Source organism: Trichomycterus rosablanca, chromosome 1, assembly GCF_030014385.1.
Source record: "Trichomycterus rosablanca isolate fTriRos1 chromosome 1, fTriRos1.hap1, whole genome shotgun sequence".
NCBI lineage: Eukaryota > Metazoa > Chordata > Actinopteri > Siluriformes > Trichomycteridae > Trichomycterus > Trichomycterus rosablanca.
The window spans coordinates 84,664,446-84,677,611 of NC_085988.1; the positions used below are offsets into that span (position 1 = coordinate 84,664,446).

Genomic DNA, 13,166 nt, shown 5'->3' on the forward strand with positions numbered 1-13,166 from the left:
TACGGCTCAGAAATCTTTATTTAGGTACAAAAGAGGAAAAATGATGATGATCATTTGACCCAGGACTAGAAGGAGATCAGGATTGGAGCTCGTAGCCGAGAGGATCCAGTCCTTTATCTAACAGCAGCAGGGACGACTCCCTCATCTTCTGGAGAAACTTCTGCAGCTCGTCCTTAGAGAAGACCTGAACACACACACACACACCAAATTATTAAAAGCAATAATAAATAGCAGTGGTAGCTCAGTGGTTAATGAATGAATGAATGAATGCCTTTATTGTCATTGTACAGTATATAAAAATATAATAACATTTTTTGTGCAACCCCTAGGAAAAAGAAACAGGAAACTTACACGGTCACATACACACTTAAGTCCTTAAATATTAAGTTCTAAAACCTCTAAATGTCCATAAATATATATGGTTTTATATAAGTTATATAAATAAGTGTAGTAGTATTGCACATGTACAATTATCAGTGTTGTTGCATGACTTGCATGACTAGTTATTGCACTTGACTTGAAGTACTTGACTAGTAATTGGAAGCTCAGGAGGTCATTGCTTCAAGACCCTGTTGGGCCCTGGAGCAAGGCCCTTAACCCTTAATTGTTTAAACTAGAGATGCATGAGTACCGATACTGGTGTCGGGTATTGGCCCGATACCGCGCTCATTAACTCGTACTCGTACTCGCAAACGAGGCTCCGATACTAAACATCCGATACCGTTTGCCTAGTGCACGTCGCTGCGTTATGCCTGGTTCACACTACGGTCGGCGCTAGATTTGTCGGCTCGGGAGCGACTCGGCGATCGAAACTCGGCTCTCGATCGCTAAGTGTGAACAATCCAACAACTCGATCCGACCGGCTCGAGTTTTCTAGCATGTCAGATATCTGATCCAATAGGTATTGGTATCGGTATCGGCACGTACAAAAATACATGTACTTGTACTTGTACTCGGTTGGGAAAAAATGGTATTGATGCATCCCCAGTTTAAACTGTATATGTATACATGTATATGTGTATAAATCACTTAGAATGTAAGTGTGTTCTAAATGCCGTAAACGTAAAATAGCAGAAGATCTGAAGGCTCGATCACGTTGACATTTATTTACACTGCGTGGCCGAAAGAATTTGGACGCTTGACCATCGGGACGACCTCCGTGTGATCTTCTCAGCTGGAACGTGTCAAACTCGAGGCCCGCGAGCGCTTAAAAGACGTACGATCGTCTTAAAATCCACTGTAAAATCGTACACGACCCGCAAAGTGACCCGCAAAGTGACCGCATCCCGTCTCTAAATGGCATTGTTTCCACGTCAGCGTTTAACTGAGGCGGTTTTCCAACAAGTGATGCTGAGAAATATTTACAAATAATCCCAAAATGTACAAGAAGAGAGAATTGAAGCAGAAGGAGAAAATTTAATGAAAGACGGAAAGTGAAAACAAGTGTTATGAGGCCGTGTCTGTGGTAAAGGAGGACGATATAAATGTTTGTTTGTTTATTAGGATTTTAACGTCATGTTTTACACTTTGGTTACATTCATGACAGAATTTTGTATCTCCAATTCACCTCACTTGCACGTCTTTGGACTGTGGGAGGAAACCGGAGCACCCGGAGGAAACCCACGCAGACACGGGGAGAGCATGCAAACTCCTCACAGAAAGGACCCGGACCGGACCGCCCCGCCTGGGGATCGAACCCAGGACCTTCTCGCTGTGAGACCCTCACAGATGCTTTAAAACCAAATGATTAAAAAGCAATAACAAACAGCAGTGGTAGCTCAGTGGTTAAAGAACTGGACTAGTAATCGGAAGGTCACTGGTTCAAGCCCTTGTTGGGCCCTTGAGCTAGGCCCTTAACCCTTAATTGCTTGAACTGTACATGGTCAAATTTCTAAGTGGCTTAGAATGAAAGCACGGTCAAATGCCGTAAATGTAAAATAGCAGAGGATCACACTGACATTTATTTACGCTACATGGCCAAAAGTATTTGGACACTTGACCTCTGTGATCTTTTCAGCTGACGTCTCACAAGATTTTGAAGTATGTCTGTGGGAATATGTGTCTTGATGACAGTATGATTGGTCCAGATCTGTATTTCATTCCACTTTGACACCTACAGCAGTTCCCAAAACATTATAGAAAAGAAAAGGTGATGGAACATGTTCCTGTCTCAACTTTTTTGGAATGTGTTGCAGCCATCAAATATAATAATATCATAAATAAATAATATCAAATATGTCTGTTTCTATTCACATTTTTCTACTGTCCCAACTCATTTGGAATTAGATCTGTCTAATACATGACTGTATTTTTGGTTGTGTTTGATTTATTCCTCCAGACATGAGAGGCAGATCTCCAGACTAGCAGATGTTCTCCCAGCCTCAGTCTAACCACGACCAGTTTACAAGGTTTTTGGTGTCACCGTTGACGTAGCTGGGCGAGGAACCGAAGAACCCGAAGCCGACTGACCTCGTAGAGCCGGTGCTGGTCGGAGGCGATGATTTCAGCCAGACGAAGGCTCTCCTGGTGACGCTCGGCTCTCTGCAGCACCGTCAGCAGCAGGAACGCCATCATGGGCAAACACAAGCGCCGCAGCAAAGCCATCTGAACGGAGCGGTCGGAGTCCTCCTCGGCATCCTGAAAAACGAAAAAAAAAAACCGGTGACGCCGACACACCCCGACACCCCCATCACCTTCACAGTGACTCTGACCGAGTCTCTCACCTCTCGGACGTCCACCATCCAGCCTCCGTCCACAAACAGCAGGACGTTGTAGATCCTCTCTTTCACCTCCTCGGTCAGAACGTCCAGTCGGCCCTTCCAGTTCTCAAACTCCAACTGCACACACCACAGGAAATGATGAACATCACCAATAAATAAAAAAACGAGACAAAAGCAATCATGTGACCATGAGCTTGTTGAACAGCCTCCACTAATGTTTTATTCATGGAGCCTCCAGAATCTGTGGGAAACAGGATTTAAGGTTGAGCACTGACGGTGGACGAAAGCGTCTAGTTGTCACTGTTGGACCCCTGAGCAAGATACTGGTGTTTAAGCTATGAATGCTCGTATGATCAGTGTTGGTTAGTTATAATTAGTGTTGTGATCAGTGTTGGTTATTTATGACCAGAGTTAATTAGTTATGACCAGTATTGATTAGTTATAATCAGTGTTGAATAGTTATGACCAGTGTTGGTTATTTATGATCAGTGTTGATTAGTTATGACCAGTATTGATTAGTTATAATCAGTGTTGAATAGTTATGACCAGTGTTGGTTATTTATGATCAGTGTTGATTAGTTATGAACAGTATTGATTAGTTATAATCAGTGTTGAATAGTTATGACCAGTGTTGGTTATTTATGATCAGTGTTGATTAGTTATGACCAGTATTGATTAGTTATAATCAGTGTTGAATAGTTATGACCAGTGTTGGTTATTTATGATCAGTGTTGATTAGTTATGACCAGTATTGATTAGTTATAATCAATGTTGAATAGTTATGACCAGTGTTGATTAGTTATAACCAGTGTTGATTAGTTATAACCAGTGTTGATTAGTTATAACCAGTATTAATTAGTTATGACCAGTGTTGGTTAGTTATGACCAGTATTGATTAGTCATGACCAGTGTTGAATAGTTATGACCAGTGTTGGTTATTTATGATCAGTGTTGATTAGTTATGGCCAGTATTAATTAGTTATGACCAGTGCTGGTTATTTGTGATCAGTGTTGATTAGTTATGACCAGTATTAATTAGTTATGACCAGTGTTGGTTATTTATGATCAGTGTTGATTAGTTATGACCAGTATTGATTAGTTATAATCAGTGTTGAATAGTTATGACCAGTGTTGGTTATTTATGATCAGTGTTGATTAGTTATGACCAGTATTGATTAGTTATAATCAGTGTTGAATAGTCATGACCAGTGTTGGTTATTTATGATCAGTGTTGAATAGTTATGGCCAGTCTTGATTAGTTATAACCAGTGTTAATTAGTTATAACCAGTGTTGAATAGTTATGGCCAGTCTTGATTAGTTGTGATCAGTGCTGGTCATGTGTGATCAGTGTTGATTAGTTATAACCAGTGTTGATTAGTTATAACCAGTGTTGATTAATTATAACCAGTGTTGATTAGTTGTGACCAGTATTAATTCGTTATGACCAGTGTTGGTTAGTTATGACCAATATTGATTAGTCATGACCAGTGTTGAATAGTTATGACCAGTGTTGGTTATTTATGATCAGTGTTGATTAGTTATGACCAGTATTGATTAGTTATAACCAGTGTTGAATAGTTATGGCCAGTCTTGATTAGTTATAACCAGTGTTGATTAGTTGTGACCAGTATTAATTCGTTATGACCAGTGTTGGTTAGTTACGACCAGTATTGATTAGTGTTGGTTATTTATGACCAGAGTTGATTAGTTATGACCAGTATTGATTAGTTATAATCAGTGTTGAATAGTTATGACCAGTGTTGGTTATTTATGATCAGTGTTGATTAGTTATGACCAGTATTGATTAGTTATAATCAGTGTTGAATAGTTATGACCAGTGTTGGTTATTTATGATCAGTGTTGATTAGTTATGACCAGTATTGATTAGTTATAATCAGTGTTGAATAGTTATGACCAGTGTTGGTTATTTATGATCAGTGTTGATTAGTTATGACCAGTATTGATTAGTTATAATCAGTGTTGAATAGTTATGACCAGTGTTGGTTATTTATGATCAGTGTTGATTAGTAATGACCAGTATTGATTATTTATAACCAGTGTTGAATAGTTATGGCCAGTCTTAATTAGTTGTGATCAGTGTTGATTAGTTATAACCAGTGTTGATTAGTTGTGACCAGTATTAATCCGTTATGACCAGTGTTGGTTAGTTATGACCAGTGTTGAATAGTCATGACCAGTGTTGGTTATTTATGATCAGTGTTGAATAGTTATGGCCAGTCTTGATTAGTTATAACCAGTGTTAATTAGTTATAACCAGTGTTGAATAGTTATGGCCAGTCTTGATTAGTTGTGATCAGTGCTGGTCATGTGTGATCAGTGTTGATTAGTTATAACCAGTGTTGATTAGTTATAACCAGTGTTGATTAATTATAACCAGTGTTGATTAGTTGTGACCAGTATTAATTCGTTATGACCAGTGTTGGTTAGTTATGACCAGTATTGATTAGTCATGACCAGTGTTGAATAGTTATGACCAGTGTTGGTTATTTATGATCAGTGTTGATTAGTTATGACCAGTATTGATTAGTTATAACCAGTGTTGAATAGTTATGGCCAGTCTTGATTAGTTATAACCAGTGTTGATTAGTTGTGACCAGTATTAATTCGTTATGACCAGTGTTGGTTAGTTACGACCAGTATTGATTAGTGTTGGTTATTTATGACCAGAGTTGATTAGTTATGACCAGTATTGATTAGTTATAATCAGTGTTGAATAGTTATGACCAGTGTTGATTAGTTATAACCAGTGTTGATTAGTTATAACCAGTGTTGATTAGTTATAACCAGTATTAATTAGTTATGACTGGTGTTGGTTAGTTATGACCAGTATTGATTAGTCATGACCAGTGTTGAATAGTTATGACCAGTGTTGGTTATTTATGATCAGTGTTGATTAGTTATGGCCAGTATTAATTAGTTATGACCAGTGTTGGTTATTTGTGATCAGTGTTGATTAGTTATGACCAGTATTAATTAGTTATGACCAGTGCTGGTTATTTGTGATCAGTGTTGGTTATTAGTGATCTATGTTGATTATTTCTGACTAGTGTTGGTTAGTTATGACCAGTGTTGGTTATTAGTGACCAGTGTTGGTTATCTGACCTTGTACTCTTTCTCCTTCATCTCGTAGGCGACCGTCTCTGTGAATTTGGCCTGAGCGGGTGGAGTGGGCTTCACGGGAGGCGAGTTCATGTGTCTGAACCACTCATTGAAGGACTCATGAGCTTCCTGTTCACACACACACACACACACACACACACACACACACACACACACACACACACACACACACACACACACCAGCTCAAGCGAGTGAACCTTCACCACACAGCATCATTATTAACCATTCCAGTCTGGCTCCTGCTCTCTCACCAGGTAGGCGTGGATACAGAGATGTTCTCGGATGGCGTTCTCCACCTCAGCAGGCTGTGGCGTGTCCATTCCCTGTTCCTCCCACTGACGGAAGATCTCCCTCATGGAGTCCTCTGGGACTTTGGCAAAGACCAGTTTAGCAGCTTCATGCTTCTTTGAGGCTACAAAAGTAAAGGACGGAGTACATGAAGAGAGATACACCACAGCGAGAACAAGAACCAGCTTTTGTTCTGTCCTGATGAGTGTGGAACATCTACCTACCCAGGAACTTCCTCATGATGGCGTTGCTCTGCTTCAGAGCCTCAGCTCGCTGGGCTGGGTCAAAGATCAGCCAGTCGATGACGTCGATCTTCTGCTGGTCCTCCTGTCAAGTGAACGAACAGATCAGAAATCAGAACTACTGATCCTGAACAATGAACAATGTGTGTGTGTGTGTTAACAACCAACACTGGTCACAAATAACCAACACTGGTCACAAACAGTTAATACTGTACATATGATTAGTGTTGGTTATTTGTGAAGCAGTGTTGATTACTTATTAGCAGTATTTGTTATTTGTGTACCAGTGTTGGTTAATTGAAATCGGTGTTGGTTGTTGGGAACCAGTGTTGGTTATTTTTCAGCTGGTAAACGTATAACCAGTGTTGGTAAACTTATAAGCAGTGTTGGTAACTTGTGACCAGTGTTGGTTGTTGGGAACCAGTGTTGGTAAACTTATAAGCAGTGTTGGTTATTTATAACCAGTGTTGGTTATTTGTGATCAGTGTTGGTTATTTATGAACAGTGTTCACCAGTATTAATTAGTTATGACCAGCGTTGATTAGTTATGATCAGTGTTGATTATTTGTGACCAGTATTGATGGTTATTTCTGACCAGTGTTAGTTGTTCGAGATCAGTTTTGATTATTTGGGATGAGTTTTCTTTATTTATGATCAGTGTTGGTTATTAATGCCTAGTCTTGGTAACTTGTGATAGTGTTGGTTATTTGTGACCAGTGTTGATTATTTATGATCAGTGTTGATTATTAGTGACCAGTACTGGTTATTTTTGATGAATGTTGATTATTTATGACCAGTGTTGATTATTTATGACCAGTGTTGATTATTTATGATCAGTGTTGATTATTAGTGACCAGTACTGGTTATTTTTGATGAATGTTGATTATTTATGACCAGTGTTGATTATTTATGATCAGTGTTGATTATTAGTGACCAGTACTGGTTATTTTTGATGAATGTTGATTATTTATGATCAGTGTTGATTATTTATGATCAGTGTTGATTATTAGTGACCAGAACTGGTTATTTTTGATGAATGTTGATTATTTATGACCAGTGTTGATTATTTATGATCAGTGTTGATTATTTATGATCAGTGTTGATTATTAGTGACCAGTACTGGTTATTTTTGATGAATGTTGATTATTTATGACCAGTGTTGATTATTTATGATCAGTGTTGATTATTAGTGACCAGTACTGGTTATTTTTGATGAATGTTGATTATTTATGATCAGTGTTGATTATTTATGATCAGTGTTGATTATTGGTGACCAGTACTGGTTATTTTTGATGAATGTTGATTATTTATGATCAGTGTTGATTATTTATGATCAGTGTTGATTATTTATGATCAGTGTTGATTATTAGTGACCAGTACTGGTTATTTTTGATGAATGTTGATTATTTATGACCAGTGTTGATTATTTATTATCAGTGTTGATTATTTATGATCAGTGTTGATTATTAGTGACCAGTACTGGTTATTTTTGATGAATGTTGATTATTTATGACCAGTGTTGATTATTTATCATCAGTGTTGATTATTTATGATCAGTGTTGATTATTAGTGACCAGTACTGGTTATTTTTGATGAATGTTGATTATTTATGACCAGTATTGATTATTTATCATCAGTGTTGATTATTTATGATCAGTGTTGATTATTAGTGACCAGTACTGGTTATTTTTGATGAATGTTGATTATTTATGACCAGTGTTGATTATTTATTATCAGTGTTGATTATTTATGATCAGTGTTGATTATTAGTGACCAGTACTGGTTATTTTTGATGAATGTTGATTATTTATGACCAGTGTTGATTATTTATCATCAGTGTTGATTATTTATGATCAGTGTTGATTATTAGTGACCAGTACTGGTTATTTTTGATGAATGTTGATTATTTATGACCAGTGTTGATTATTTATCATCAGTGTTGATTATTTATGATCAGTGTTGATTATTAGTGACCAGTACTGGTTATTTTTGATGAATGTTGATTATTTATGACCAGTGTTGATTATTTTTGATGAATGTTGATTATTTATGACCAGTGTTGATTATTTTTGATGAATGTTGATTATTTATTATCAGTGTTGATTATTTATTATCAGTGTTGATTATTAGTGACCAGTACTGGTTATTTTTGATGAATGTTGATTATTTATGACCAGTGTTGATTATTTATGATCAGTGTTGATTATTAGTGACCAGTACTGGTTATTTTTGATGAATGTTGATTATTTATGACCAGTGTTGATTATTTATGATCAGTGTTGATTATTAGTGACCAGTACTGGTTATTTTTGATGAATGTTGATTATTTATGACCAGTGTTGATTATTTATCATCAGTGTTGATTATTTATGATCAGTGTTGATTATTAGTGACCAGTACTGGTTATTTTTGATGAATGTTGATTATTTATGACCAGTGTTGATTATTTATGATCAGTGTTGATTATTAGTGACCAGTACTGGTTATTTTTGATGAATGTTGATTATTTATGACCAGTGTTGATTATTTATGATCAGTGTTGATTATTAGTGACCAGTACTGGTTATTTTTGATGAATGTTGATTATTTATGACCAGTGTTGATTATTTATGATCAGTGTTGATTATTAGTGACCAGTACTGGTTATTTTTGATGAATGTTGATTATTTATTATCAGTGTTGATTATTAGTGACCAGTACTGGTTATTTTTGATGAATGTTGATTATTTATGATCAGTGTTGATTATTTATTATCAGTGTTGATTATTAGTGACCAGTACTGGTTATTTTTGATGAATGTTGATTATTTATGATCAGTGTTGATTATTTATGATCAGTGTTGATTATTAGTGACCAGTACTGGTTATTTTTGATGAATGTTGATTATTTATGATCAGTGTTGATTATTTATGATCAGTGTTGATTATTTATGATCAGTGTTGATTATTAGTGACCAGTACTGGTTATTTTTGATGAATGTTGATTATTTATGATCAGTGTTGATTATTTATTATCAGTGTTGATTATTAGTGACCAGTACTGGTTATTTTTGATGAATGTTGATTATTTATGATCAGTGTTGATTATTTATTATCAGTGTTGATTATTAGTGACCAGTACTGGTTATTTTTGATGAATGTTGATTATTTATGATCAGTGTTGATTATTAGTGACCAGTACTGGTTATTTTTGATGAATGTTGATTATTTATGATCAGTGTTGATTATTTATGATCAGTGTTGATTATTTATGATCAGTGTTGATTATTAGTGACCAGTACTGGTTATTTTTGATGAATGTTGATTATTTATGATCAGTGTTGATTATTTATTATCAGTGTTGATTATTAGTGACCAGTACTGGTTATTTTTGATGAATGTTGATTATTTATGATCAGTGTTGATTATTTATTATCAGTGTTGATTATTAGTGACCAGTACTGGTTATTTTTGATGAATGTTGATTATTTATGATCAGTGTTGATTATTAGTGACCAGTACTGGTTATTTTTGATGAATGTTGATTATTTATGACCAGTGTTGATTATTTATGATCAGTGTTGATTATTTATGATCAGTGTTGATTATTAGTGACCAGTACTGGTTATTTTTGATGAATGTTGATTATTTATGACCAGTGTTGATTATTTATGATCAGTGTTGATTATTTATGATCAGTGTTGATTATTAGTGACCAGTACTGGTTATTTTTGATGAATGTTGATTATTTATGACCAGTGTTGATTATTTATGATCAGTGTTGATTATTTATGATCAGTGTTGGTTATCTATGACCAGATCGGATTTTCTTGATCTGTTTTGATGTTTGATGTGAAAAATGATCTGAAGCTTTTGGGTCACTACATAAATGAGCGGGCGTTCCTAATAAAGTGCAAACACCCAAAACTGTTTAAAAACAGAGAACATAAATCTGTGTGTGTGTGTGTGTGAGTGTGGTACCGCTGTAGTTCCAGTGTCCAGTGCAGGGGTGAGGTCATGGTGTGTGAACTCCTCAGCGTCCCTCTCTCGAACGGTCTCTACCACCGTCTTAGTGACCGCTGCTACGTCCAGACCTGAGAAACAAAAGCACATCAGTCATTTTGTACTGATGTTTGGATATAAAAGAAGCATCCATAACAGAATTAGTTCTTTATCTGCATGAACGGCTTGATTCTTGCAACTTGGGGAAGAATTTGAAGTGATTCACCCCCTACAGCGCCTAATATTATTGATGAACCCAACAGAAAGCAACGTAATAAATGAAAGTGATGCCACGTTGTCAATAAACGCAGTTTGTCGCTGCATCTACGAATGCCAAGGTCTTCTGTCGGGTGCATGGGGGTGCATTGGTACACTACCAACCCCTCCTCCTCAATTTGGATTGGACCTGGTTCCATCTTTTGCCAAGATAAGCACTAGTGCAGGCGTCTCTACCAGACAGCAGAGGGCGCATTTGTACACAAGCTCACTTGCCATCCTTCCCTCCCTCTGGCACAGCCAATTGTGCCTGTTGGATGACCCAGCCAGGTCGGCAGCACTGTCCATCTTTTCTAGAGAGATCCATGCTTGTTTTAGCAATCAGGAGGTTGCCAGTTCAAGCCCCACATTGCCACCTCAAATTGCTCAAATTGCATCATCATAAACACAAGTGTATTTTAATAATACACCAAGCCTCATGCTGCTGGCTGTGCAACAGGAGAGCACAATCGGGCGCTACACCGTCCTGCCTGCAGTCCCGTTCTGTCTGGAATTAAAAAGGCCCGGAGGCCAAAATCTCCGCTTACCAGCCTGGCCGGCGAGCTCGAGGCAACGCCTGCGCTGATCGTTCTCCGTCACCTCCTCCAGGAAGCCAGCGTACTGGGTCACGGCCACGTCGGCGGGAAGATGGCTGACGTAAAAGGCTATCAGCTCCACCCGTTTCTCCTTCGCCAGGAGAGAGACGTAGGCCTTCAGCACGTCCACACACACCTCATCCTGCACACGGAGCACGTAATGCAACGTTTATATCCAGTGCCGGACAATAATCCGATATCGATATATATCGCCATAGAAAATGTTTCAATAACGGTGATATGATTTTTAAACAAATCGATCGATATGCATACGTCAGTGCGTGATGACGTACGCCACAGGCACGAAGCCGGCGCTCAGCGTTACCGCTCTGATTACACTCCGCTACAACACGGTGGATATTAGCGGCTAAATGAGTTCAACAGCTGTGAGTGAACGAGCATCCACAGTTAAAAAAGAAGCAGTAGTAGAAATAGTTGATAAGAGAGGAAAGATTAGACTCTTTTATTCTGTATTCTTTAAGCACAACATCTACTGCAGCAAATTCTGCAGCAACTCTTAAGCACTTTATATTCTTTATCCTGGTTGAGCACTTTTGTTCGAAAATGTTTACATACAAATAATAATCGGTCCATGTTGTGGATTAAAGCTAGTTAAGACCAGAGTAACTGAGTAGTTTTTTTGTGTACTTGTACTTTTTAAAGTAGATTTCACAGCCTGTAATTTTACTTTTACTTAAGTATGTTTTGTATTAAGAATTGTAATTTTCTACATTTTAAATAAGATCCGTTACTGAGTAAAATAATAAACGCTAAAGAAATCGCGGCTGGGAAACTGCTGCAGTGAATTCTGCGACGGGGGTCGGATCTTTTGTCTCGGTTCCTTTTAAAGAGCCGTATATATATACGTAACGACTCCCAGAAGCGCGAATCGATTCCTTCATTTCAGTTTAAAGGGCCGCTCAATAGATTCAAATAATTCTACGACACATCACTGGTGGTTCTACAGTTTAAAAAAGGTTTATGGGACTAAAATGACACATTACACATCCCGAAATGTTTTAAATGTTGTATCAACATGTTTCTTCTATTATATTTGAATTAAAAACAACTATTGTGAGATTTATATCCACTTGTCCCCCCCCTGCTGTTAATAAAGTAACTAAGTAAAGTTTACTCTGAGTACATTTTAAATGAGTTACCTTTTACTTGAGTAGATTTTTAGACTAGTAACTTTACTCGTACTTAAGTAAAAATTCATTAAAGTAATAGTACTTTTACTTGAGTACAATATTTTAGTACTCTTTCCACCTCTGGTTAAGACATATGTTAATATATTATATTATATATTGTCAAAGCTTATGTTTATTTGAGAATGATGTCGTGTTTTTGATGCTGAATACAAGTAAAAGGTGAAAGCTCATTTATTTGTATTATTATTATTATTATTTCTAAAATATTATGTAGTTGCAAAGGGTGAGATTTTATAGACTTTGCAAATAAATCTTTCAGAGGTTCGCAGGTACAGCCTTCCAATGTTGGTTTTCCTGGCAGTTTTTCGACCGAAATTAGGAGTTATATCGTGATATAAATTTTAGCCATATCGTCCAGCCCTATTTATATCATTTAAATAAATAATAATAATAATAATAATAATAATAATAATAAACGTACTGGCGTTTAAGCACCACAACAGTTCGATTCTTAGCTGTGCTACCAGCCTGGCCAGGACCGCGCACAGTCGGCTGTGTAATCTGGACAGAAGGTCCAATAAGCTCTCTGAGAATCCCCAGGGCCTGAACTAGAAAACAGCTGAGATTTGAACTCATCTGGTGGAATACCACTGATGCACGCAACACTTCCGTTCCGGCCTGGAAGAGCTGCAGACTATCATGCACCCTCAGTGGTAGGAGAGTCACACTATACTCCATTGGACCTGGATACTGATATCGAGGGGGAACCCTTTTTAACCGTCCCTCCTACA

General features: G+C 37.2%; 1 protein-coding gene across 1 annotated transcript in view; it reads right to left on the reverse strand.

Moving 5' to 3' along the window:
* nup107 (nucleoporin 107) overlaps positions 1–13,166 on the reverse strand; it is a 64,222-nt gene continuing 51,056 nt past the window's right edge. The window contains exons 19-26 of the mRNA XM_062996915.1: positions 11,177–11,366; positions 10,353–10,465; positions 6,376–6,478; positions 6,115–6,275; positions 5,845–5,970; positions 2,724–2,837; positions 2,470–2,637; positions 1–184 (exon numbers count right to left, since the gene is read on the reverse strand). Coding sequence (XP_062852985.1) covers positions 77–184; positions 2,470–2,637; positions 2,724–2,837; positions 5,845–5,970; positions 6,115–6,275; positions 6,376–6,478; positions 10,353–10,465; positions 11,177–11,366 — 1,083 coding nt within the window. The 3' untranslated portion in view covers positions 1–76. The remainder of the gene's footprint in view (positions 185–2,469; positions 2,638–2,723; positions 2,838–5,844; positions 5,971–6,114; positions 6,276–6,375; positions 6,479–10,352; positions 10,466–11,176; positions 11,367–13,166) is intronic.